Here is a 24,763-nt window from a genome sequence, read left to right as displayed (position 1 = left end):
CTTTAAATGCGTGAACAGTATGGTATGTTCATTATATATATATTCTTTTAATGCAATTGGTTTTTTTTTTTATTTTTTTTCATGTTTTGTTTATTTTTAAGACAGAGAGAGACAGAGTGTGAGTGGGGATGGGGCAGAGACAGAGGGAGACACAGAATCCGAAGCAGGCTCCAGGCTCTGAGCTGTCAGCACAGAGCCCGACACGGGGCTCGAACTCACGAACTGTGAGATCATGACCTGAGCCGAAGTTGGACGCTTAATCGACTGAGCCACCCAGGCACCCCTCACTGTATCTCAATAAAGCTGTTATGAGAACCAAACCAACCAACCAAAAAACACAGAAAGTTAAAAAAATAAAAGAATGGGATAGATACACCAGACAAATAGGAACAAAAAAATCTGGGGTAACTGAGTATCAAATAAAACATTAAGGTCAAAAAAGTCACAAGGGTCAAAAAGAAACATTATATACTGGGTAAAGGAAGAGCAGATCATGAAAATGTAGACAGTATGTCCAGTTACGTACCTAATAACATAGTTTTGAAAATTTTTAAGGAACTGACGGAACTGAGAAAATATGCATAGTTCATATAGATAGCTTACAGATTAGCTCCAGGTGGATTAAAGTCTAAAGGTAAACGGTAAAATAATGAACCTAATGAAACACCGTGGAAAATATCTTTGTAACTGTCCACAGTTCAATAAAATACACACCCCGTCACAACGGCAAGATCTAATTATTAAAATCAAAGTTGTGTTCCAAGAGGGGCACCTGGGTGGCTCAGTCCGCTGAGCATCCAAACTTCAGCTGGGGTCATGGTCTCATGGTTCAAGAGTTCGAGCCCCCACATCAGGCTCTCCGCTGTCAGTGTGGAGCCTGCTTCAGATCCTCTGTTCCCTTCTCTCTCTCTCTGCCCCTCCTCCACGCGCATGCTCGCTCAAAAAAACACATAAAAAGTGTTCCAAGAAGGACAACAGATAGGAGGAAGGCATATGCAATGTTTAAACCGCTTGAGTTATGCAAGAATTCCTTCAATCAACAATAGCAAAAAGACATAAAACCCAACTTTTAAAAATGGACTAAACAGGGGTGCCTGGCTGGCTTAGTCAGTAAAGCATGGGACTCTTGATCTCAGGATCGTGAGTTCAAGCCCCGAAGCCTGCATTAAAAAAGAAAAAAATTTGGACCAAGTATATGAACTGGCTATTCACAAAAGGAAAATTCTGAATGGCTAACAGATCTAAGAAAATGTTCAAGAAACATGCAAACAGGGATGAGAGATCACGTTACACTCATCAGATTGGCAAAACATAAGACACCTGGACAATACTGAGGGTTGGCAAGGACACTGGGATGCAGGACTCCGCACGCACTCCTGGCGGCACTGACACACCAGGACCGCCGTTCTAGACATCAATGTTCTGCCGCTTTCTGTAGCCAAGCAATTCCACTGCTGCCCATGTACCCAGGAAACTCTTACAACACCTGGAAGACATGTGTGACGACGTCTGCTGTAGTCCTATCTGCAGGATCCAGAGATGAAAGCAATCCAAGCCATCACTTAGTGAACAGCTGAGTACGCTAAATACGTTAAATCATACACGTCAACTCAGCAGGTGCCACAACGATGAACTATGTATAAACACGGATACAGACATGTAGACAAAGACGTACAGCATTACACAGATGATTAAAAACATGGCACTGAGTTTCAAAAAAGATCTAAAGTAGAATATCATTCTGGCATGTTAAAAACACCCATATACACAGAATAACACTACACGAACTTTCAAGGAAATACACACGGCCAGGCAAATACGAAACACATTAGGACACTGCCCGGGAGAGGAAGGGGACGATGGGGACGAGGTGAATGACAGGGAAGTAACGAAAAAAAAAAAAAACAGAATGGGGCTGGCAAAGACCAGTGACAAGTGTATCTCAAACTAAGGAGTATGATTAAAACAAGCCTGCACATGAGGTTTATGAAGGGTTGTTTTCATCTCAATGAAATACAATGCGGTTTCAAACACACGCACATGCTCACTTGAGCACAGTATCCCGAGGAGCCCCGGGGGGACATACCTGTGCAGTAAGACACGCCTTTGCAAGTAGCATTAATAGCCTCCTGGCACTTCTTCTGGGCAGTCTCGAACTGACAGTTTTTACAGCAAGGACTGTTCCTATCACTGCAGAGGGAGAGCAGACGGGACAGTCCAAGTCAAACATCAGCCCCGCGGCACACACTACCGTCATGTCACAAGGTCCTGAAGATCGCAGGGAAGGCCTGTGGCTGGGTCACCCAGGCCTGCGTGCTGCGCCCCCCCAGGTGCTGGTCCACCTGCATGTACTGACGGCCCTTCCTACTATGGTGTCAGGAAGCAGTGCAGACAGTAAGTACAGACAGGCCCAAGGTGACTCATCCTTAAAACACCTTGGTGTCCTTGGTTTTCATTAACTTAGTGTCATAATTTCTTAAAAAAGGAAGACATGGGTCTGCAAGGCAACCGTGGTAAGGAAGCCAGGCAACCAGAGTCCTAGTTCCCATCAAAATTTACATCAAGGGCACCTGCATGGCTCATCTGGTTAAGCATCCGCCTTTGGCTCTGGTCATGACCTCCCAGTTCGTGAGTTTAAGCCCCACATCGGGCTCACTGCTCTCATCACAGAGCCCCCTCTGAATCCTCTGTCCCCTCTCTCTCTGCCCCTCCACCACACATGCTCATTCTGTCTCAAAAATAAACACTTTTTAAAAATCTTTAAAAAAAAAAAAAAGATTTTACAACATCAATATGTTCATAGTCAAATCCGCTATTCACCAAGTTTTCCCCTTGTACTGCCAAGCCAGGCACTGGTCATAAAAATGGAAACACAGGTACCTTCTAATTTGTAACCTGCCTCCTCCGTATTTAGCTTAGGCCATTAAACAGTAATCTCTAACATTATTTTATTGGAGAGAAACACAAGAATTAATTTCGATCTCAGGAGGACTGTCATTCTGTGTCTAATATTTTATCACTATGAAAGAATGTAGCCATGAAATCACCTCTCTCGTACATCTGTTTCCTTAGAAAAGACTCTCTGAGCTATGAGATGCGGAATCAAAGAGTACACGAGGTTACAGATTTTGTAACATAAAGTCAAACTGCTTTCCAGAAAGCATTTTTCTTGCTGTAACAAGGACAAAAAGGACAAACACACGTGCAAGCGCGCGCGCGCACCCTTTCACGATTCCAAAGCCCCTGCGTTTTCCAACTGCTCTTCCCCCACAGCCACGTGCGCTCACCTGCACTGCACACCCTCCTTGAGCATGCATTCGCTGCTGCAGCAGGTGTCGTTGTTCAGGTACATGATGCCAGGATCACACTCCTCTCCTTCGTCCACCCTGGAGTTCCCACACACTTTGTTGCTTCGTTCTTGGAAACACTCCTGGGCCTTACTTTCAATGGTCTTATAGATGGACTGCTTACTGCAGTTTGAAAACATCTTGAAAGAAAGAAGGCCACAAAGGACCCAAAGTAACAATAAAAATGCATTCCCACGTAGTGTTCGTGTTTCTTCCCTAGAGACAAACTCTCAATGTAAAAGCCACAGTCAGAGCCACCTTGAAGGCATGTCAAGTTCCATCACTGTCTCCTCAAAATGCCAGTTATATGGAATCAAGTTACCTCCCTGAGTAGGGGGCTAAAAGCTGGTGTGGATTTGGGTAAGAGCCTAAAAATTCTTCACAGGCAGGCTGTACAGTGAGACCGTGCATCCCAGCCTGTCCCTCGAGAGGACCAACAGTCTGGCTCCACCAGACTCTACGCTGTCCTGTCCCCAGGCATGGCACCTGACACCGCCACAGTGCCAGTGAGGATTAGGAACACACCATCATCTTCCAGGACATAACGATTCGGGGATGCCGCGAATTTCTGATTCACCTCCTTCTCTTTCCCTGCCTATGGGTATGAATGACCCATGTTTAAAGTTTTTAGGGGCGCCTGCGTGACTCAGTCGGATAAGTGACCGACTTAGGCTCAGGTCATGATCTCTGGGTTCGTGAGTTCGAGCCCCGTGTGGGGCTCTCTGCTGTCAGCACAGAGCCTGCTTCAGATTCTTGGGTTCCCTCTCTCTCTGCCCCTCCCGTTTGCAGACTCTCTCTCAAACATAAATTAAAAAAAAAAAAAAAAAAACAACAAAGCTTTTAAATAGCTGAGCATAGTCAGAGGCATGAGATTACCTTACATATGGTCTACTAAAAGATTAAATCCCAAATTGTAACCTAAACATTCACATGGATCCCCGTGATTTTAACAATTTCTTTGTGATTTCTACAGTTGACCAGTATCTCAAAGGAAGCCTCTACCCTAGTTCCCCCACCATTTTCGGTACAGAACCATGGAAATGGCCTTCTTATAAATTTGGGGATTTTTTTTACCAGGAGCTCTAAAATGGAGTCCATTTTGCAAACCATCTGAAATTAGCAAGAAAAGGAGCAAGAGACCTGAGGAAAATTTAGTGCAGTTTCTTGAGGGAAGGTCTCCACAGTTGCTGCACTTTTGCTAAAATGGCTTCACTTTCTCCCTAGAGAAGACCATTCCCTTGAGGAGCAGAGAACACAGGACCCTCCAAAGGTAATTGTGACCACCGAAATCAGATGACAAAAGGATTACTTTTATTTATCTCTTTATCTATTTATTTAACTTATAAATGTTTATTTATTTTTGAAAGAAAGTACGAGCAGGAGAAGGGCAAAGAGAGAGGGAGAGACAGAGAATCCCAAGCAGGTTCCGTACTGTCAGTGCAAAACCTGATGCGGAGTTTGAACTCACGAACCATGAGATCATGACCTGAGCTGAAATCAAGAGTTGGACGCGACCAACTGAGCCACCACTGAGCCCTGAAAGATTACTTTTAGAAGATATTCAAGACCTTATCCCTTGAACAGAAATCCTAACTGGGCTTTTTTTTTTTTTAATTTTTTTTAATGTTTATTTAGTTTTGACAGAGAGAGAGGGAGACACCGAATCCAAGGCTCCAGGCTCTGAGCTGTCAGCACAGAGCCCGACGCGGGGCTCGAACCCACGGACCGTGAGATCATGACCTGAGCCGAAGTCGGAGGCTTAACCCGACAGAGCCACCCAGGCGCCCCGGGCTTTTTTTTTTAAAGGATTTTTGGGGGCGCCTGGGTGGCTCAGTCAGTTGGGCGTCCGACTTCGGCTCAGGTCATGATCTCACGGTCCGTGGGTTCGAGCCCCGCGTCGGGCTCTGTGCTGACAGCTCAGAGCCTGGAGACTGCTTCAGATTCTGTGTCTCCCTCTCTCTCTGCTCCTCCCCTGCTCATGCTCTCTGTCTCAAAAATAAAAACATAAAAAAAAAAAAAAAATTAAAGGATTTTTTTTTTTATGGTAAAGATTTTTATTTTATAGTAAAAGTATTTGTTTTAAATAAAGATATTTAAGGGGTATTATTGCTGTCTAGCCTCAGGCGGTTAGAATTTGCTGGGTTTATTCACGAGCACTGCAGATCCATGAACTCAACTTTAGAAGTTCACTTATGGGAGATGAGATCATAAGTAATTCGAATGGACACCGAAGCCATAAGAAGAACTCCTCACTAACTTATCAGAGCCACACCTGAGCAGCAGGGCCCCTCGGCAGGGCTCAAGGGGAATGTGGCCGTTGCTCTGGTCTCCCCTTTGTGGCCTCCACGCTCCCTGAAGACCTCTGGCCTTCTCTTTGCATCCTTCCCACACTCTCTCCTCTTGTGCCAAAAATCCCTCAGGCCATCTGGCCACACAGAAGGCCTGCCGCACAAGTCACTAGGCCACATGTCACTTCTCAGCAGCTGGTCTGCGGGAGGTGCCAGGCCCTGTCTTTTGAGGTCGAGGAACCTGGAGCCCTTTTAATCTAGTTAAAAACATTTTTATTAAGGAATCGATTTAAAATGTAGATTAGAAGATAACCTAATATATTTTTACAAGTTTGTTAGTTGGGTAAACCAAACTAATAGAAAATACGCAAAATATGACATGCTTGGAACAAAATAAATAAATGGATAAATTGTTTTTGATAGACTAACACCTCTTTTTTTGTCCTACACTTTTTTTTTCTTTTATTTTTTAACACTCGTTCGTTTATGAGAGACAGAGAGCGTGAGTAGCGGAGGGGCAGAGAGAGAGGGAGAGACAGAAAATGAAGCAGGCTCCAGGCTCTGAGCTATCAGCATGGAGCCCAATGTGGGGCTCGAACCCACTGACCGCAAGATCATGACCTGAGCTAGTTAGACGCTCAACCGACTGAGCCACCCAGGTGGCCCATCTTTTCTTATTTTGACTTTTTAAGTAAGCTCTACATCCAACAAGGACAGACCAACACTTCCTGAATTAAAAAACAAAAGGCCTGGCCAGGCGCTGTTCTCATTAGAAGTCCTTCCCGGGCCGCTTGAAGAGCTCGTGGGGAAAGTTCACTGAGGAGAACTTGTACAAAAAGAGTCTGCCAAAAAGTAAGACGATTTCCCCCAAAACACCGACCCCATCCTCGTAACAAAGAAGCAAATGACTACAATCTAGAGCGCACTGTCCAATACTGTAGCCACGAGCCAAGTGTGGCTCCGTGAATTTATTTTTCCTCACCACGTACTTCACACTTACAGAAATGTTCACTCACTGGGAATGCAAACTGGTGCAGCCACTCTGGAAAACAGTATGGAGGTTCTTCAAAAAATTAAAAATCGAACTACCCTATGACCCAGCAACTGCACTACTGGGTATTTATCCAAGGGATACAGGTGTGCTGTTTCGAAGGGACACATGCACCCCCATGTTTACAGCAGCACTATCGACAATAGCCAAAGGATGGAAAGAGCCCAGATGTCCATCGATGCATGAAGGGATAAAGAAAATGTGGTATATACATACAATGGAGTATTACTCGGCAATCAAAAAGAATGAAATCTTGCCATTTGCAACTATGTAGATGGAACGGCGAGGTATTATGCTAAGTGAAATGAGTCAGAGAAAGACAAAAATCTTAAGGCTTCACTCATATGAGGACTTTAAGACACAGAACAGATGAACATAAGGGAAGGGAAGCAAAAATAATATAAAAACAGGGAGGGGGACAAAAACATAAGAGACTCTCAAATATGGAGAACAGAGGATTACTGGAGGGGTTGTAGGAGGGGCGATGCGCTAAATGGGTAACGGGCATTAAAGAATCTACTCCTGAAATCATTGTTACGCCATATGCTGACTTGGATGTAAATTTAAAAAATAAATAAAAATTAAAAAAATAAGTTAAAAAAAAGAAATGTTCACTCGTCATGGACAGAACAGTATTGTCAACACCCACATGCCGCTCACCAGCTTCTACGAGGACCGACTCACGCCTTCATGACTCTTCTGTACCCTCACCACTTCCCCTCTGCCCTCACACTGGTTTGTTGTTGTTGTTGTTTTTTAATAGCTTTAGTAAGACGTATTTTACATATCACAAAATTCACCCATCTCAAATGTACAAGTCAACGATTCCCAGTCACTTTATCAAGTGGCGTGGCCATCACCACATTGTGGACATTTTCTTGCCTCCAATAAGATCCCTTGTGTCCTTTTACAGTTAATTCCCATTCTTACCTCCAGCCCCAGGCAATCACTATTGAATTTAAATAAAATAGAACTTAAAATTCAGTTAGTCTCTCCAGCTACATTTCAAGTGCTCAATGGCCACATCTGGCTAGTGGCTACTGTATTAACACAGAATATTGCCATCATCCCAGAACCTTCTACTGAACAGCCCTGAACTACAATGTACATATTCAGAAATGCAGAGACAACTCAGAAAAATGGAGGAAAACTCAACAGGGAATGTGATAAGTCGGAAGAGTAGGCAGAAATGAGGAGGGAAAAGGGCCTCCGGCGCGAGCTATCAGGCAGAGGAAAAATAAAACTTCAGGTGCAATGCAAAAGAAGAAGAGACTGTTTATACATAACAGCCAAGGAAAAAGAGGACAAAAGAACATGAGAAAGACACTTTCAAAAAAGCAGGGCCGGGACCAGGGAAACACAAAAATAACCTGGTCCTCTAGCTCCATGCCAGGCTCTAAAGAGCCAAGTGCCGGCTCAAAAGAAGAGTCAGGAGAAACACTTCACCGTCTTTCCTGGGTAGAGCCAGCCAACTCTCACTCAGCAACAAAACCAGTATGTTTTCCTCATTATGCCTCATGCTGTTTAACACCAAGTAAAATGCAAGAATCAGACACCGATGAACACGTTCAATCCAAACTCTAAGTCAGCCACAGCCACTCTTACGGTCTCTCAAGAGGCTCACAGTACCCCATGCCAAGGACTGGTGTACTCTCAAAAATCCTAGGAGCCAACTGTTAATTTAGTTACTCAACAAACTATTATATGCCAGGTACCCCTACTAGGTACTGGAGACAGAGCTGTGAACACGACAAGCACAGGCCTTTCCTGCGGGAGGCTTATACTCTGTCAAATTACGGATTGTGTTGAAGTTTATAAAAACATGCAGGGGCGCCTAGGTGGCTCAGTCAGTTAAGTGTTTGACTTCAGCTCAGGTCATGATCTCATATAGTTCATGGGTTTGAGCCCCACGTCAGGCTCTGTGCTAACAGCTCAGAGCCTGGAGCCTGCTTCAAATTGGGTCTCCTCTCTCTGCCCCTCCCCAACTAGAATTCTGTCTCTGTCTCTCTCTCTCTCAAAAATAAACATTAAAAAAATTTTTTTTTAAAAACCCATGCCAGGGGCGCCTGGGTGGCTCAGTCAGTTGGGTGTCCAACTTCGGCTCAGGTCATGATCTCACAGTTTGTGAGTTTGAGCCCCGCATCAGGCTCTGAGCTGATAGTTGATAGCTCAGAGCCTGGAACCCGTTTTGGATTCTGTTGTCTCCCTCTCTCTCTCTGACCCTCCCTGGCTCACACTCTGTCTCTTTCTCTATCGAAAATAAACAAATGTTAAAAACAAAACAACAACAAAAAACCATACCAATTGTTAAGTACTGTAGACTTAAAATGAATGACAACCTGTATAAGAAATGACAGGAAATTTTTAACTTGCACCAGACCTTGCCATTTAGACCTCCAATACAAGCCATTACTGTCACTGATTTTCCATATAGCCCAAATCAACATATGATTAGCTTTGATACCAGTCGAAATGATAGCTTTAACCAGATCTGATGGACCATGTTTCACTCTCAAACACACAACCAGGTTTGAGGGTACTTTGTAATTTGCAGCTCCATCCCTAGAACTGAATGCTTTACTGGGCTCTCATTATAATTAAATATAGCCTCTTTCTTTCCTAACCTTAAAAAGCTCCAAAAGATACACACCTTATTGTTCTCGTGATCTCCACTCACCGCTATGGGATACATAACATATTTTCCTCCCTGGTCCTCATTTGGGGCACATTCCGCTAGGCCATCCGGATCATGTTCTGCTCCAAAATTGTGTCCCAATTCATGAGTTGTAACCAGGTCAGCTTCCTTAAGGATCGTGCAAAGAAAACATTATTTCCTGACACCAACCATCAGCTGCATTGGCCAGCTAGGCCGTGATTTCTTAAATGGGGTCTTGATGAATGCGATCAACGACAGAGTATCAGTTGGACTGTGGGAGTTGGGAGTGTCTGGACTGAAGGGCCCAGCACAGTGGAATAAAATACCTACACCAACTATAACATCGTAGCCAAACTACCAGCGTATCAGATTCGTATTTCCGATCAATATCCATTCTCCCCTTCCTAATCCCACTCCGGTGGCAATACACTCAACTAAAATAAACCACCTTTCCATATTTCCTTGAGGGCAGGTCAGCCTCGTGACTGGTTCTGTCCAGTGGGATATAAACAGAAGCCAGTGGGTGGGACTTCCACAGAGAAGCTTTTAGAAAGGGACAGACTAGGCTTTGTCCTCCTTTCTGCAACACAGAAGAGAACCACCTTGTGAGCAGGAGATGATAAGCAGGAGGACAGAGGCCTGTGCTCAGAGTGGCTGAGTGAAAACTGGAAACATCCGGGCTCCCTGAGGGCATCACCGAGCTGCTACAGCACCCACAGGATGCTATCCATGACCTTGTCGTTGACTGAGGCAAATACCCCTATTATTTAAGTCAATGTTTATTGGCTTTTCAGTTGTATGGATTTGCTGGAATGTGCCTTACCCATTCCTAATGGATCTATCTGGGCAAAAACAAGATCCTAAAATCTTCTAGAGGAAAAAACTGGTCACATACAAAGGATAAAAAATCGGAATGACTTCAGATTCTAATAGTAACACAAAACAGTAGAAGATAATGGAGCGATGCCTTCAAGCACTGAGAAAACTTAATTATCAATCAAATTTAAGAGTAGGGTAAAGACATTTTCAGATATGTAAAAATCTCAATTTGCCTCTCACGTATGCTTTCTTAGGAAGCTCTGGAACATACGCTACACCAAAATGATGGTATAAATCAACAAAGAGGAAGAAGATGAGGTTCAGGAAATGACGGAGTATGGAGAGGTCTTCAAATGACAGCTACACAGCAGGACCAGGAGCCTAGGAGCCACAAGATGAAGAGTTCGGGGCAGGGCCGGGGCGGGGAGTGGGGGGGTGGGTGGGTGGTGGTGTCTTCAGGAGAAACAATGGCCCTGGGTGGGAGGGTCTCAAAAGAAATCTCACAGGTAATTTTATCTTTTCCTTTGTATTTTTTATTTTCACATTTCCCACCAAAACACATGTTATATTTTTAGGTGGAAACAAACTAACAAAAGCATGTATTACTTTTCTAAAAGATACCTACGTAAATATATAAAGTTGAGGTTCTACCACAATAAACTCAAAATCTATCCTTTTAAAAAATAAGAGAACATACCTTTGTAAGGATGGTTTTACCATAATTTTTTGTGCTGGTCAAACCACTATTCAAATAGATATTCTTCTTTCCAATTGGACTATAGTAAGCTAGAGGACAAAGGAAACAGAGACAGATTGCTCATTTAGCACAGAACTACAATACAATCTACTCAGTCTGCCATTCTCACACAGCCACACAACAAATGGAAACTTACCCTTTGGACAAACACCTCCGTGGCTGTTTGCTCTGGGAGAACCGACGTAAGCTAATCCAAGAGTTCCCATATCAAAATCTTGATAGGTGAAAAGATGTGCGAGGCAGACTTTAGATGCTTCCTCAGCTATATCAAAGCTAAATTGCTTTAAGAAAAAAAAGCATTCTTAATTAGATTAACAATGACATCAGACTAAAAGACGTTTCAGCCCGACACCGGGGAACGATAACATATGACTGACTGCACTTCTGCTTCAGCCCACAAAACTGAGTACAATTACCTACACTTGTCACCCACCTGCACACATTAAGGAACGGAGTGCTGTCTAGTCAGGGAGGAGGGTATGACAGGGAAGAGCTTGGCAGCTTTTGAGAACAGCTCAAAACTAAGAGGGCTAGTGTGCAGACATGCAGCCTGGCCCTGAAGACATTCCACTTCTGTCAGTCTCAGTGCTTGAATATTTCCTTGAGGAGATGTAGGACCTCATACCAAAACAGATCCCTCTAAAGTATTTCAAGGATTCTATTGGTTTTATAGGGTTTTTCCCCCCTATTTATTTTTGGTAATCTCTACACCCAACGTGGCTCAAACAACCCCAAGATTAAGAGTCGCATACTCTTCTGACTGAGCCAGCCAGGTGCCCAGGTTCTGCAGGTTTTTCTTTCTTTTTTTTTAAGTTTGCTTTGGTTTTTCAGCCTCCAGAACTATGAGAAATAAAATTCTGTTAAGCCCCCTCGTCTGTGGTGCTTTGTTACTAGCAGACCTAACACACTAACTCACTTGGTGAGCCTCTTTAGAAGTCAACAGTGCTAGGGGCGCCTGGGTGGCCCAGTCAGTTGGGCGTCCCACTTCAGCTCAGGTCACTATCTCACGGCTAATGGGTTCAAGCCCCGCATCGGGCTCTGTGCTAGCAGCTTGGAGCCTGGAGCCTGGAGCCTGCTTCGGATTCTGTGTCTCCCTCTCTTCCTGCCCTCCACCACTCATACTTATCTCTCTTTCTCTCAAAAATAAACAAACATTAAAAAAAAGGGGGGGGGGGGAAACAGTGCTGTCTCAACCTCTGGGATGGCAGTGAAACACAGCAGATAAGGCATGTAGGGTACTATACGATGAAGCACTCTATCGATCTCAACTTGGATGAAGAGTTGGGAATATCCTTTAATTCAAGCTTTGAAAACTTAATTTTTGCCTTGTGAGACTGATGAGCCATGCTATGCATGGCCTAACCCATGGAAACTATTAGATAAATAAGCATTGTTAGAAGCTGCTGAATTTGCAGTAATTTGTGAGAGCAACCATTGGACACCAATACACTTACTAACATATTAAAGATCACTATCACTTCATAGAAGGCCATTTTACCACAAAGCAATAGCATATACAAACCCAAGACACTGAAATCATGTGGCAAAAAGGATCAATCATCCCTGTCAAGAATCCAAATGGCAGAAAATGATTAGGCTACCTTTAGATTTATCACCAGAATAAAGACACAAAGATTTTTATTTTTTTCCAGTGTTTATTTTTTTGAGTGAGAGAGACAGAGAGCAAGCAGAGGAGGGGCGCAGAGAGAGAGAGAGAGAGAGAGAGAGAGAGAGAGAGAGAGAGACAGACAGACAGAGACAGAGACACAGAATCCAAAGCAGGCTCTAGGCTCTGACCTGTCAGCACAGAGCCTGATGTGGGGCTCAAACCCAGGAGCCGTGAGATCGTGACTTGAGCCAAAGTTGGCTGCTTAACTGACAGAGCCACCCAGGTGCCCCAAGATACAAAGATTTTTAAATCCTGTAGAAAACTTTCAGATCTCCAAGTTATATTTCTACCAATACACTGTCATACTGTTTGACATATCCTGGCCTAGGAGATCTACTGATGAGTTTCAAAGAAACCTGCACAAAACGGTGTGCAAAAAATGTACATATTGGGTATCCATCTACTTTCTGAAGTCCCAATACTTCACTAGGTTCTCAAAGATACTAAGTTTAAGAAGCACCACTCTCAAGCATTTTTCATTTTCATAACTTTTTGGCCCATTGTGCTGTCTGCCCGGCTGTAGGGGTGAGGTCACTGCTGGATTGGGCGGGGGGGGGGGGAAGCTGCTCCTGATTTTCAATAACCTTTGTTGATGTGCCCCTTCATTAATGCAGACACACCTCGTGTATTAGAAACCAGAAAGGACGCTCACAGGGTCCCACTAAGGATTCCACCACCTACCTCTAGCAACATCTTCACATCCCAAGCATCCTTTTCTTCATTTGGGTAACTTTTTGCCATGTTATAGTGCCTTTCACCAGGTTTCACATCTTGTGGAGACTTGAGAATGCGAATCTATACTTAAAGAGACGATACACTTAGAACACTTCAGAAAAAAGTCAGAAGACTCTGGAATAATACTGCATTGTTTTAGCTATTCAAAATAAGATCACCTACCACTCTAGAAACAATGTTTTAAACCCAAGTTCCATAAGATTCTTCAGCTCTAATATTCAATGTTTAAAAACAAACTGAGAAGCATATGGTATGGAAAATATGTAGGTCAATGAATGATTTATCAATTTATAAATGTGCTTCTAAACTCTTACTTCCTTGGCATTGAGGAGGGCACCTGTTGGGATGAGCACTGGGTATTGTATGGAAACCAATTCGACAATAAATTATATGTAAAAAAAATTCTTACTTCCTCTATATTTGGTCTGATAAAATGAGAACTTGGGTTCTATGAGCCTAAAATATTTATTCCAATATAATCAATGATTCAGAGACACAGAACAATTACATGTCTATCATTGCAGAGGAATAAAAGATTGTAAAGGACAGGGGCTTTTCCTTGCACATACAGTAAAAATTCATGTTAATCCTGCTTTAATAAAAAAGGGAACAAAGGGTTTTCTCCAAAAGAAATGAAACGTTATCAACTGGTGAGTTTGTTTAGGAAAAAGAACTAAGCCATGCTCAGCTCAGCCGTTTCTGGCCTCTCTTCCGGATCTGCCTGCCTGGACAGAGTGTGTATGGTCTGCCACCAAGCAGTAAGCTCACAGGGGAGGGCTCTGCCTCTGCGGCTTTGGTGGTAGGTGGTCAAGATCAATTCTGGGATGAAATAGAGGGAAGCCCAGTGCAACTGCCCAGCTAAACCACATCCTCCAACCCAAGTGTCATCGTTATCATAAAGCTGAGATTTTTATCTCCTATACTGCACCTATTTTTCCAAGTGGTTCCAAGTTCTTAAGGCAAAAAAGGAGTTTTATTTCTTGGTTCCCTAAAACTTGAACACAATGCAGCTGTTTTAAACAAGTGAGGCAGCTTTCTATGTACCATAACGGAATAATCGCCAACATATTCGCAAAATGAAAAAGCAAGGTGCAAGAGTAGAGCAGACCACCATGTGTCAAATACACACATACACATACACATGCCATACATGCACAAAGTACTTCTAGAACGATACTTATGAAACTCGTGACATGGATGGCTCTGGGAAGGGGCTGGTTTGACAGTGGGCAGAGGCTGAAGAGACTTACTTTTCACTGGCTTTTGTACCATGTGTATACATTACCTATTCAGATAATAACTTAAAAGAAAATGCAAAACAGTAAAAGAGAATGGAAAAGGGAAAAATAATTCTCTTAGTTTTATACAAGTACTACAAACGTTTAACATTTATAAAGTATAGTATGATGCATGATTTCTAAAGTTTTTTTTTTTTTTTAAAGCTCTAAATTCTAGGCTATAGAACCTATAAGAATATAGTTAATTTAATACAAACAGCTTGGAAAAAATAAAGATAATTTACACATTAAAATGTCTGTCGAAAGCAATAGCTGATTTCAGAAATCTTTTTAATCAGTATTACCAATTTAACACAATTTTTACTGCAAGATAAGATGACACTGAGACATCATTGCTGGACATACTCCATTGACAGACTATAAAAAATCAGAAGATTCTGGGGAAAAGAGACCCACTGGTTCTATAGGCATAAATGCCTTACAAATGTACACAGTATTTTTGAATACATTTTCTAAGGATTCAGCAGTATGTATCGGCATTCTGACTAAAGATGCAAAGCATCATCAAAAAAAAGTAAAACAATGAAGAGGATAAAAACAATAAATTCTGAGAAAGAAGAAATCACAGCAATGTAAAAAAGCATTCTGCCTACAACAAGCCTAAGAACAAAAAACTTCACAATCTATAAATAATTATTTCAAAACGCTGCACAATTTATTAGATAAAAATCACTGGCATTTGAAAATATTTAAGATCAGAATCTAAGATAAGCTTCTGGACTCTGAATACAAGTGACAAATACTTAGATGGCATCACTCAGCTGAGTAATAAAAGCCACATCCGTTGGTAAGTACCTGCTCGATCTGTATTCCGTAACCTTTAAAACCCGCGTTGTCCCATGAAGTGTTCCGATAGATGTCATCAACTCTGTCAATAAGCTCTATCTGTGTTTATAAAAGAAAGACATGCATATGTTTACTACGCTTTGCAATGTAATATAAATTTTGTCGGGATTACAAACGCCAGTTTAGAGAAAATGTCACTGTGAAAGTTTCCACCAATGAGAAAACAAGCATTAAGATGTTATTCTTGGGGGGTGTGGGTGGCACAGTCAGTTGAGTGTCCAACTCTTGATTTGGGCTCAGGTCATGATCTCACAGTTGACAAGTTTAAGCCCCGTGTCGGGCTCTACACTGACACTGTGTAGTCTGCTGAGGACTCTCTCTCTCTTTCTCTCTCTCTCTGTCCCTCTTGCGCTCGTGTGTGAGCTCTCTCCCTCTCAAGAATAAACTTAGGAAAAAAAAAAAGAAGTTAGTCTTCATCACTGACAACACTAACAATGATTCCTAGCCGCAAACATACTGCTACCAGAACCAAGAAGTGGTACAGTTAGGGGTGTCTGAGTGGCTCAGTCCCTTCAGCAGCCGACGTTGGCTCAGGTCATGATCTTGCGACCATGAGTCTGAATCACACAGACTGTGTTTCTGTCTCTCTCTGCCCCTCCCCTGCTCATGCTCTGTCTCTTTCAAAAATAAATTTAAAAAAACATTAAAAAAAAAAAAAAGAAATGATACAGTTAATCTCAAATTTTAGGTTATCAATTGCATATGGAACCAAAATATCAAGTAACAGACTTTTTTAAAAAACTGCCATTCCATTCAACCATAATACTGAAAGTTCAAAGTCAATCAACGTACCTAAAATATTCCCTTCTAAGAAGTAGTCTCTTCACTCTAGTTTTTAGCAAGAACCTCAAATGTCTTTCTCGGAAAGGAGGAACCCAAATAGCCAAGTTATGGAAAGAGCCCAAATGTTCATCAACTGACAAACAGATAAAGAATATATGATATATGTATGTATGTGTATGTATATATATATATATATATATATATATATATATACCTCATATATACATATAATGGAATATTACTTGATCAAAAAGAATGAAATCTTATCATTTGCAACATAAGTCAGAGAAAGATTAATATATGATTTCACTCGTGGATTTTAAGAAACAAAACAGATGAACATAGGGGAAGGGAAGGAAAAATAAGATAAAAACAGGGAGGCAAACCATAAGAGATTCTGAAATATAGAAAACAAACTGGGGGTTGCTGGAGGCATGTTGTTGGGTTGGGGGATGGGCGAGATGGGTGACGGCACTTGCTGGGATGAGCACTGGGTGTTGTATGTAAGTGATGAATCACTGAATTCTACTCCTGAAACCAATACTACACTGTATATTAACTTGGATTTAAATAAAATTTAAAATTTCAAAAAGAAAGAAAGAGAAAGAAAGAAAGAAAGAAAGAAAGAAAGAAAGAAAGAAAGAAAGAAAGAAAGAAAAAAGGAAGGAAGAAAAAGGAAAGGAAAGGAAAGGAAAGGAAAGGAAAGGAAAGGAAAGGAAAGGAAAGGAAAGGAAAGGAAAGAGAAGAAAAGAGATGAGGAGCAGGGACAGATACTGCTCAATCCCTCCCCGACCCTCCCTGGGCAAACCAGCACCAAGGACCAGGTAAAGAGATGGACAGAGGAGTGAGGCTCCACGTTCCTCCTTTCTTCTGTTCTCTGCTTTGGGAAGGGAGGCAGACAAAGAATACTGGGGGAGGAGGGTCAAGGATGATTCAAACTACGTAAGAACAAAATGCTCATTACCCATCTTTTCCTCAAGGAGACTATTCTATTGTTCAAAAACTAGCCAGATGAGGTTTGTTCCAGTAACTGTGAAGCACATTACAGATCTAAGAAACTGTTCTTTGCTTATAGTAAGTGTAAAACTAAAAAATACAATTTCTAAGACTAGACCTCTCATTATATTCACATTGTGGTATAATGAACAAAAAAAGGAAATTAAGATCTTTTAATACAAAACCCGTATTGAGAAAGGAGCTTTTTCAAGAAAGAATCTCAATTCGGAACAAGAATTACAGTGACTTCACACACTACTCCTACTACCCTCATAATAAATTCTTTCACTTGACATTGGAAGGGAAGGGAAAGAAGGGTGAGGGAGGGTACAAATGAAACACAGAGAACGGAACAAGCAAGGCAATGAGCAAGGCAATGAGAAAGGCCTAGGCTCTTGGATCATGAATAGCTGTATTCTCTTTTATTCCCTCAACAACAACATTTTGTCAGTGCCCAGTTATCATGACGAATGAGATCATAGCAACAAAAAATGTCAATGAAATAGGATTCCCTTGGCTTTTCAAATTATAACAGTAAAGGCTTAAAAACCCATGTCAGTACTTCTGTAATCTTTCCTTTGAATCTTTACAGTTAGGACCTTGTAAATCCCATCTATTCCACGTATTTATATTCCAACAATTAGCTATTTTATACAACATGAAACAAGCAGACCATCTCCTCTGAAATAAACATAGAGGCGAAGAACACACAGAGGTTCATACAAATACTTTTTTTTCCACTCTGGAGCATACATCCATACATGAGTCACCAACAGGATCACGGCCATTATAGCAGTGATGTTTCCAGAAAGTTCACTTGAACAGAAGGGAAGCCTATGTTATGAACTCTTCCTAAACCTAATTAGTATGCATAAAAATTCTCTTGTGCAGAAAAGAGTAGTTCAAAGGTAAAATGGGGTTTCAAATATTTGAAACTAGAATCTCTACAGAGTAATGTTAAGAACTTCAGAGAGCTCCCAGATATTTTAGGAAATGACAGGGCATCTGAAACAAATCTTGTTTCATCACATTTCACATCACAGCAGTCTTCTCTCGGACGGAATTCGCCTACCTAACTGGGTCTTTGTGTCCAGTGACCTGATGCAGTATCAGATACTCACCAAGTAATTTGTAGTTGTGCTCTCTTCCCCTCTGCCCATGTATTTGTAAAAGCGATGATCTGCTACCACCAACAATTTACACGTGTTCTTCATGGGATTAGGGTCAGCTCGTCTCTTCACCCGATGAACAAGCTCTAATATGAATTTGTATGCACTATTAAATCAAAATTCATCAAAACAAGGAGTTTTTTATAGTAACGCTTTAAATCTAGCATACTTTTGAAACAAACATTATTTGTGCTCAGTATCCTTAAAGATATTTTAAACAAAAAAACAATTTGGAGGAAGACAGAAAAATGAAAAGTCATATGAGGTTTTAAAATCATAGGGGCGCCTGGGTGGCTCGGTCAGTTAAGCGTCCGACTTCGGCTCAGGTCATGATCTCACGGTCTGTGAGTTCGAGCCCCGCGTCGGGCTCTGGGCTGACAACTCAGAGCCTGGAGCCTGCTTCAGATTCTGTGTCTCCCTCTCTCTCTGCCCCTCCCCCGTTCATGCTTTGTCTCTCTCTGTCTCAAAAATAAATAAACATTAAAAAAAAAAAAAATTTAAAATCATAGAATTCAGGGACGCCTGGGTGGCTCAGTTGGTTGGTTAAGTGCCGACTTCAGCTCAGGTCATGATCTCACGGTCCGTGAGTTCGAGCCCCGCATCGGGCTCTGTACTGACAGCTCAGAACCTGGAGGCTGCTTCATATCTGTGTCTCCCCACCCCCACTCTGTGCTCCTCCCCTGCTCATGCACGAGTGTGCACATGCACGCTCCCTCTCTATCAAAAATAAACATTAAAAAAAAATTTTTTTTAACGTGGAATTCAAAACCAAGGAAAGTGCCTCCTTAATTTCTAAAATGAGGATACTTTAAAAAGTACTTCAGGGGTGCCTGGGTGGCTCAGTCGGTTAAGCGTCCGACTTCGGCTCAGGTCACCATCTCGCGGTCCGTGAGTTCGAGCCCCGCGTCGGGCTCTGGGCTGATGGCTCAGAGCCTGGAGCCTGCTTCCGATTCTGTGTCTCCCTCTCTCTCTGACCCTCCCCCGTTCATGCTCTGTCTCTCTCTGTCTCAAAAATAAATAAATAAAAAAAAACTTTAAAAAAAAAAAAAAGTACTTCAAGTAAAATAAGCAACTAATTTACTTCTGGGCTATGAAACTGTCATTTTCTTCTAGAAGTCTATGAATTAACCAAAGTAATAATAAAACTATAAAGATAATCAGGCATTAAAAACATTTATGGTAACAGATCATTTTCCTTATCAAATACAAAATTGAGAATTTATGTATTTATATACTAAAATGTTAGTAATAAATTTTCTAAGTTTTCAAAAAATGAGGACAGTAGAGTATTTCTCCAAGATGGTTTTGTTTTTAAATGACTCTGAAGTGATCTGTCCCAAGGCTGATAGCCTTCTTTCTGAAAAGTACAGACCTCTCTTGGTACCAACTAATTTCTTATAAACTTATCTCAAGATTGTTCTCAATGGTACTATTTTCTCATTTTTAAATTCTCCAAATAAAAAACTTTCCTTCCTCACCACATCCACTGAAACATTATATGTGCTCAATCCTTCTTTAATATTTACAAAAAAAAAAAAATCCCCTCAGATTATTCAATTTCCCTTTTCTGCAGTCTTTTTCCAATCTTTATTGTTCCATTATTTTCTAGTGTTTTCGATTCTTACATTATAGGCAAAAGAATTAAATTTCTGAATAAAACTCTATTTTCAAGTCAAATACTATAATAACTTGATAATATTTTCCCCCAATTAATAATCACCCCTACTGAAGACAGACATCATGCTTGCTTCTCATTTGAAAAACTATTTAAGTCTTACCGTCGGGTGGCTCTCTGTCTACTAGCCCTTTTGGAAGCAACTCTTCATTATCCGCCTTTATATAACCACACACTTTTGGAGACTGCAGACGTGAAATATTCTTGATATCTTCAGATTTATAAACTAACATTCTTTTGTCTTTAGTATCATTAATTAGTCTCCAAAGTGGCTAAAATAGAAAACATAAATTGAGATGCAAAATGTAAGAATTCCTCACCACTAAATTCTTAACAACATTCTTTGTTTCTAGATGACGTTCATTTCCAGGTTAAGTAAACCGATTAGTCATTTTATCAAAAATAAATCATCTCAATTTTCCTCAGAGTTTCTCTGCTGGTAAATAAATACATGGATTATTCACTCTTCGATTTTATGTATATATGAAAAAAGCATTTTATGTATATATTTTGTACAAGTTATGAAACCTTTTAGAAGCTCCAGAAGAGAAAACACATAACCTTTTCCAATCATTCAAAACCATTTGTGGAGCGCCTGCTGCATACCAACCCTACTCTGGGTGACGGCCTCTAGCAAGGAGGGAGACTGACCATGGTATCCTATTCCAGCTTCCTCGGTATCTTTGTGCCACGAAGGTTTTGCCCACAGGAGGGAAGACTGAAAACTCACAGCAATGTTACCCAAAACCTATTATCGCTTTCCCAAGAAAGCAGTTTCTAAAAAATCTTCACTTCTCCTACCGCACGGTCACAGTAAATCAGAGCTAACATACTTGAAAAGTTACCCAAGGCAAGAACAAAGCTCCTGTACGGATGCCGGTCTCATCAAAACTAGGCAGCTTGTGAGGAAAAGTACCAAAACGATATTTTATATACACACGTGCACACGTACACACATTTATATAATACACATAACTTATGGAAATGAAAATCTACACCACAAGGACATGACTTCACATCCACTAGGATAGCTGGAATCAAAGACAGGTAATAACAAGTACTGGTGAGGATGTGGAGAAGTCGGAAGCCTCACGTACTATGGAATGAAAAATGGTAGAATGCGAAGTGCAGCCACTGGGGAAGACAGCTCAGCAGTTCCTCAAAAGGTTAAAAATAGAGATAGCATCTGACCCAGAAATTCCACTCCTACTACAAACCCGAGAGAAAATATATACTCACACAAAAACTTTTGTTCACAAATGTCCACGACAGCATTATTCACAAGAGCCAAACAAGTGAAAACAACCCAAGTGCCCAACTGATGAATGAATAAGCACAATGTGACACATCCATAAAATATACTATTATTTGGCAATAAGAAGAAATGAAGTACTGACACGAACCACAACATGGGTGAACCCTGAAAACATTCTAAGCGAGGGGTGCCCGGGTGGCTCAGTGAATTGAGTGTGTGACTTCGGCTCCAGTCATCATCTCACAGTTCGTGGTTCAAGCCCGCATGGGGCTCTGTGCTGACAGTGCGGACCCTGCTTGGGACTGACTAACTCTCTCTCTCTCTCTCTGTCCCTCCCCCAACTCGTGCTCCCTCAAATAAATTTTTAAAAAATAATAAAAATTAAAAAAAAATAAAAAACATCCCAAGTGAAAAAAGCCAAACACAACAGACCACATATTGGGATTCCATTTACACGAATGAACAAGCAAATCTACAGAGATCGTGGATTAGTGGTTTCCTAGGTCTAGGGAAGTTGGGGGCAAAGGGTGGCGGGCTGCTAAAGAGTACAGTGTTTCTTCCGGGGATGATGAAAATGTTCTAAAATCGTTGGGTGGTGATGACTGCATAGCTCTAGGAGACACGAAAAGCCAACGAAGTACACCCTTTACACGTGTGAACAGTACGGAATGTGAATTTTCTCTCAATAAAGCTGTTAAATATAGTTGACTCTAGAACAATGAGGGGTTAGGAGCGCTGACGCCCCCATGCAGCTGAAAATCCACCACACGTACCTTTCGATGCCCCCAAAACAAATACTAACAGCCTACTCTTGACCAGAAGCCTTACCAACAGCATAAACAGCTGATTCACATATGTTGTACATTACATGTATTGTATACTATATTCTTACAATACCTAACTTTCCCTTAATTTTTTCATTTCTAGGCCACATGGTTCATCTGTGTTTTCAAACTACTGCAAATCTCTAAACAATTTTCTAATATATTTATTGAAAAAGACCTGCATGTAAGTGGACTTGTGCAGTTGAAATCCATGTTGTTCAACAGTCAAGTGTGTGTGTGTGTGTGTGTGTGTGTGTCTTCTTTCATAATCCATGTATGGAGTAGATTTAAGAAACAAGACAATGGGGCTCCTGGGTGGCTCAGTCGGTTGAGTGTCTGACTTGATCAGCTCAGGTCATGATCCCAGGGTTGCAGAATCAAGCCCCATGTCAGGCTCCTCGCTGAGCTCTCTCTCTCTCCCTCTGCCCCTCTCCCCTGCTCACGCTCTCTCTCTAAAATAAAATTAAAAAAAAAAGAAAGAGATGGTGAACCACAGGGTTAGCAGAAACCTCAAAAAGTTACCTAACCAACTCCTTGGTTGTAGGGACCGTCATTTGGCCTACAAACAGGAAGAGAGAAAAATGTTTTCTTCTGGATCAAACATCTCTAAATTCATATTAAGAGTTTCCTAATACAGCCAGTCTAACACAGAAAAAGACAGCAGGCTTTGCGATCAGAGATATCTGGGTTCAGACCTCAACTGTACCCCTACTATGTGCCTTCGAAAAGTAACTTATCTGAACATAATTTTTTTCATGGGGTAAAGTACTGATACATCTATCTTAAAGATAACATAATGAATCTAGTTATATATTAAGATTTCAAGACAAAGGTACTTACTATTACTACTAATAGAAGCAAATCCTATTATCACCATTATCAACAAGTGGCCAGAAAAAGTCAACTGATGAACAACTAATTAAGAGGCAAGAACCTTAACTGACCCTACATTGGGAGGGGGAAGATCTATGGAGGAGATTTTGAGGATGACTAGAGATCTGGACTATGTGTTGTTAGATAATGCTACAGAATTATTTTCATTTTCTCAGGTGTGCTTATTGTGGCTATGTAGAAGAGTACGTTTAATGTTAGGAGACGTACACTGAAGCATTTAGGGGTAAAGTGTCATGATGTCTGAAACTTATTTTCCCTTTGAGGGGAAAAAAAAGAACAATAAAGCACACGTGGTAGTATGCTATCAGTTAATGAAAGGTCACAGGGTATCTATAAAGTCCTTTTGTAAATCTGAACGTTTTCAAAGCAGAAAGGGGGGAGGAAAAACATCATCTTTTTTTTTTTTTTTTAAAGTTTATTATGTAGAGAGAAACAGAGAGAGAGTGTGTGTGCACGAAAAGGTGCACGTGCAAGTTGCAGAGGGACAGAAAGAGAGGGGGAGAGAGAGAATCCCAAGCAGGCTCTGCACTGCCAGAACAGAGCCCGATGCAGATCTCAAGAGCCATGACATCACAACCTGAGCCAAAACCAAGAGTCAGATGATTAACCAACTAAGCCATCCAGGCATTCCAAAACAATCATCTTATGATTAAAGTTTAACCTAGGCTTATTCATATAAGCCTTATTTATAGCAAGCTTTGGTGATAAAATTAGTGATGGCTTAAAATGTTTAATGGTGATGTGATAAAAATAAGATATATACATTTTCCTGTTTACTCTTATGTCTAAGATTTTAATACAATAATTTTTATATCAAGGTAACTGCAGATAAGAATTATGCAATAAAGAACATAAAAATCAGGGGCGACTGAGTGGCTTAGTCGGTTAAGCATCTGACTTGATTTTAGCTCAGGTCATGATCTGGTGGTTGAGTTCAAGCTCTGCACTAGGCTCTGTACTGACAGTGCAGAGCCTGTTTGGGATTCTCTCCCTGCCACCCCATTCGTGCTTTCTCTCTCTCTCTCTCAAAATAAATTTTTTATTTTATTTAATTATTTACAGAGAGAGAGAGCACGCATGAGAGGGGGAAGGGCAGAGAGTGAGGGAGAGAGAGAGTTCCAAGCAGGCTCCAATGTGAGGCTAGATCCCGTGACCATGACATCATGACCTGAGCAGAAATCAAGAGTGGGATGGCTTAGCCAACTGGGCCACCCCAGGCACTCCTAAATAAACTTACAAAATAAATAAATAAATAAAAGGGGGCACCTGAGTGGCTCAGTCGGTTAGATACCCAACTTTGGCTCAGGTCATGATTTCACGGTTCATGAGTGCAAGCCCCACATCGGGCTCTTTGCTGTCAGCACACAGCCCATTTCAGATCCCTTATCCTCCTCTCTCTCTTTCTCTCTCTCTCTCTCTGCCCCTTCCCCATGTGCACGTGCACCCATGCTCTCTCTCAAAAATAAACATTAAAAAAAGTTAAACTTAAAAAAAGGAAATACAGGGTGCATCTTATGACAGCCTCTCAGCCATGTAAAAAAAATATTACCTTTTTTACTATAAAAAATCATAATCATTTACTTCACTGGTAAAAACTTTAAATACAAGGGGAAAAGTAAGCATAATTAAAGACCTTTGTCTTTTTTTTTTTTTAAAGTTTATTCCTTTATTTTGAGAGGGAGAGAGCATGAACACAAGCAT

The 24,763-nt window shown here is 41.3% G+C and overlaps 1 protein-coding gene across 5 annotated transcripts in view; it reads right to left on the bottom strand.

The window, feature by feature from the left end:
• ADAM17 (ADAM metallopeptidase domain 17) overlaps nt 1–24,763 on the bottom strand; it is a 53,151-nt gene that overhangs the window by 10,292 nt on the left and 18,096 nt on the right. For 3 of the 5 annotated variants that reach the window (XR_002080805.2, XM_019452425.2, XM_019452449.2), the window contains exons 5-13: nt 20,193–20,361; nt 18,367–18,500; nt 15,416–15,505; nt 13,269–13,382; nt 11,055–11,199; nt 10,859–10,947; nt 9,337–9,489; nt 3,288–3,487; nt 2,087–2,190 (exon numbers count right to left, since the gene is read on the bottom strand). Coding sequence is in view for 4 of the 5 variants with exons in the window: in XM_019452425.2 (XP_019307970.2) it covers nt 2,087–2,190; nt 3,288–3,487; nt 9,337–9,489; nt 10,859–10,947; nt 11,055–11,199; nt 13,269–13,382; nt 15,416–15,505; nt 18,367–18,500; nt 20,193–20,361 (1,198 nt within the window). In the remaining variant the exon portion in view is untranslated. Of the gene's footprint in view, nt 1–2,086; nt 2,191–3,287; nt 3,488–9,336; nt 9,490–10,858; nt 10,948–11,054; nt 11,200–13,268; nt 13,388–15,415; nt 15,506–18,366; nt 18,521–20,192; nt 20,362–24,763 lie in introns of those variants that run through there. The other 2 variants (XM_053891169.1, XM_053891170.1) reach the window with 2 other exon arrangements.

This window comes from Panthera pardus, unplaced genomic scaffold (genome assembly GCF_024362965.1).
Source record: "Panthera pardus isolate Hobbes unplaced genomic scaffold, ASM2436296v1 HiC_scaffold_26, whole genome shotgun sequence".
NCBI lineage: Eukaryota > Metazoa > Chordata > Mammalia > Carnivora > Felidae > Panthera > Panthera pardus.
Note: the sequence above shows the minus strand (reverse complement) of the source record. Positions and strands in the feature narration are given on the sequence as shown.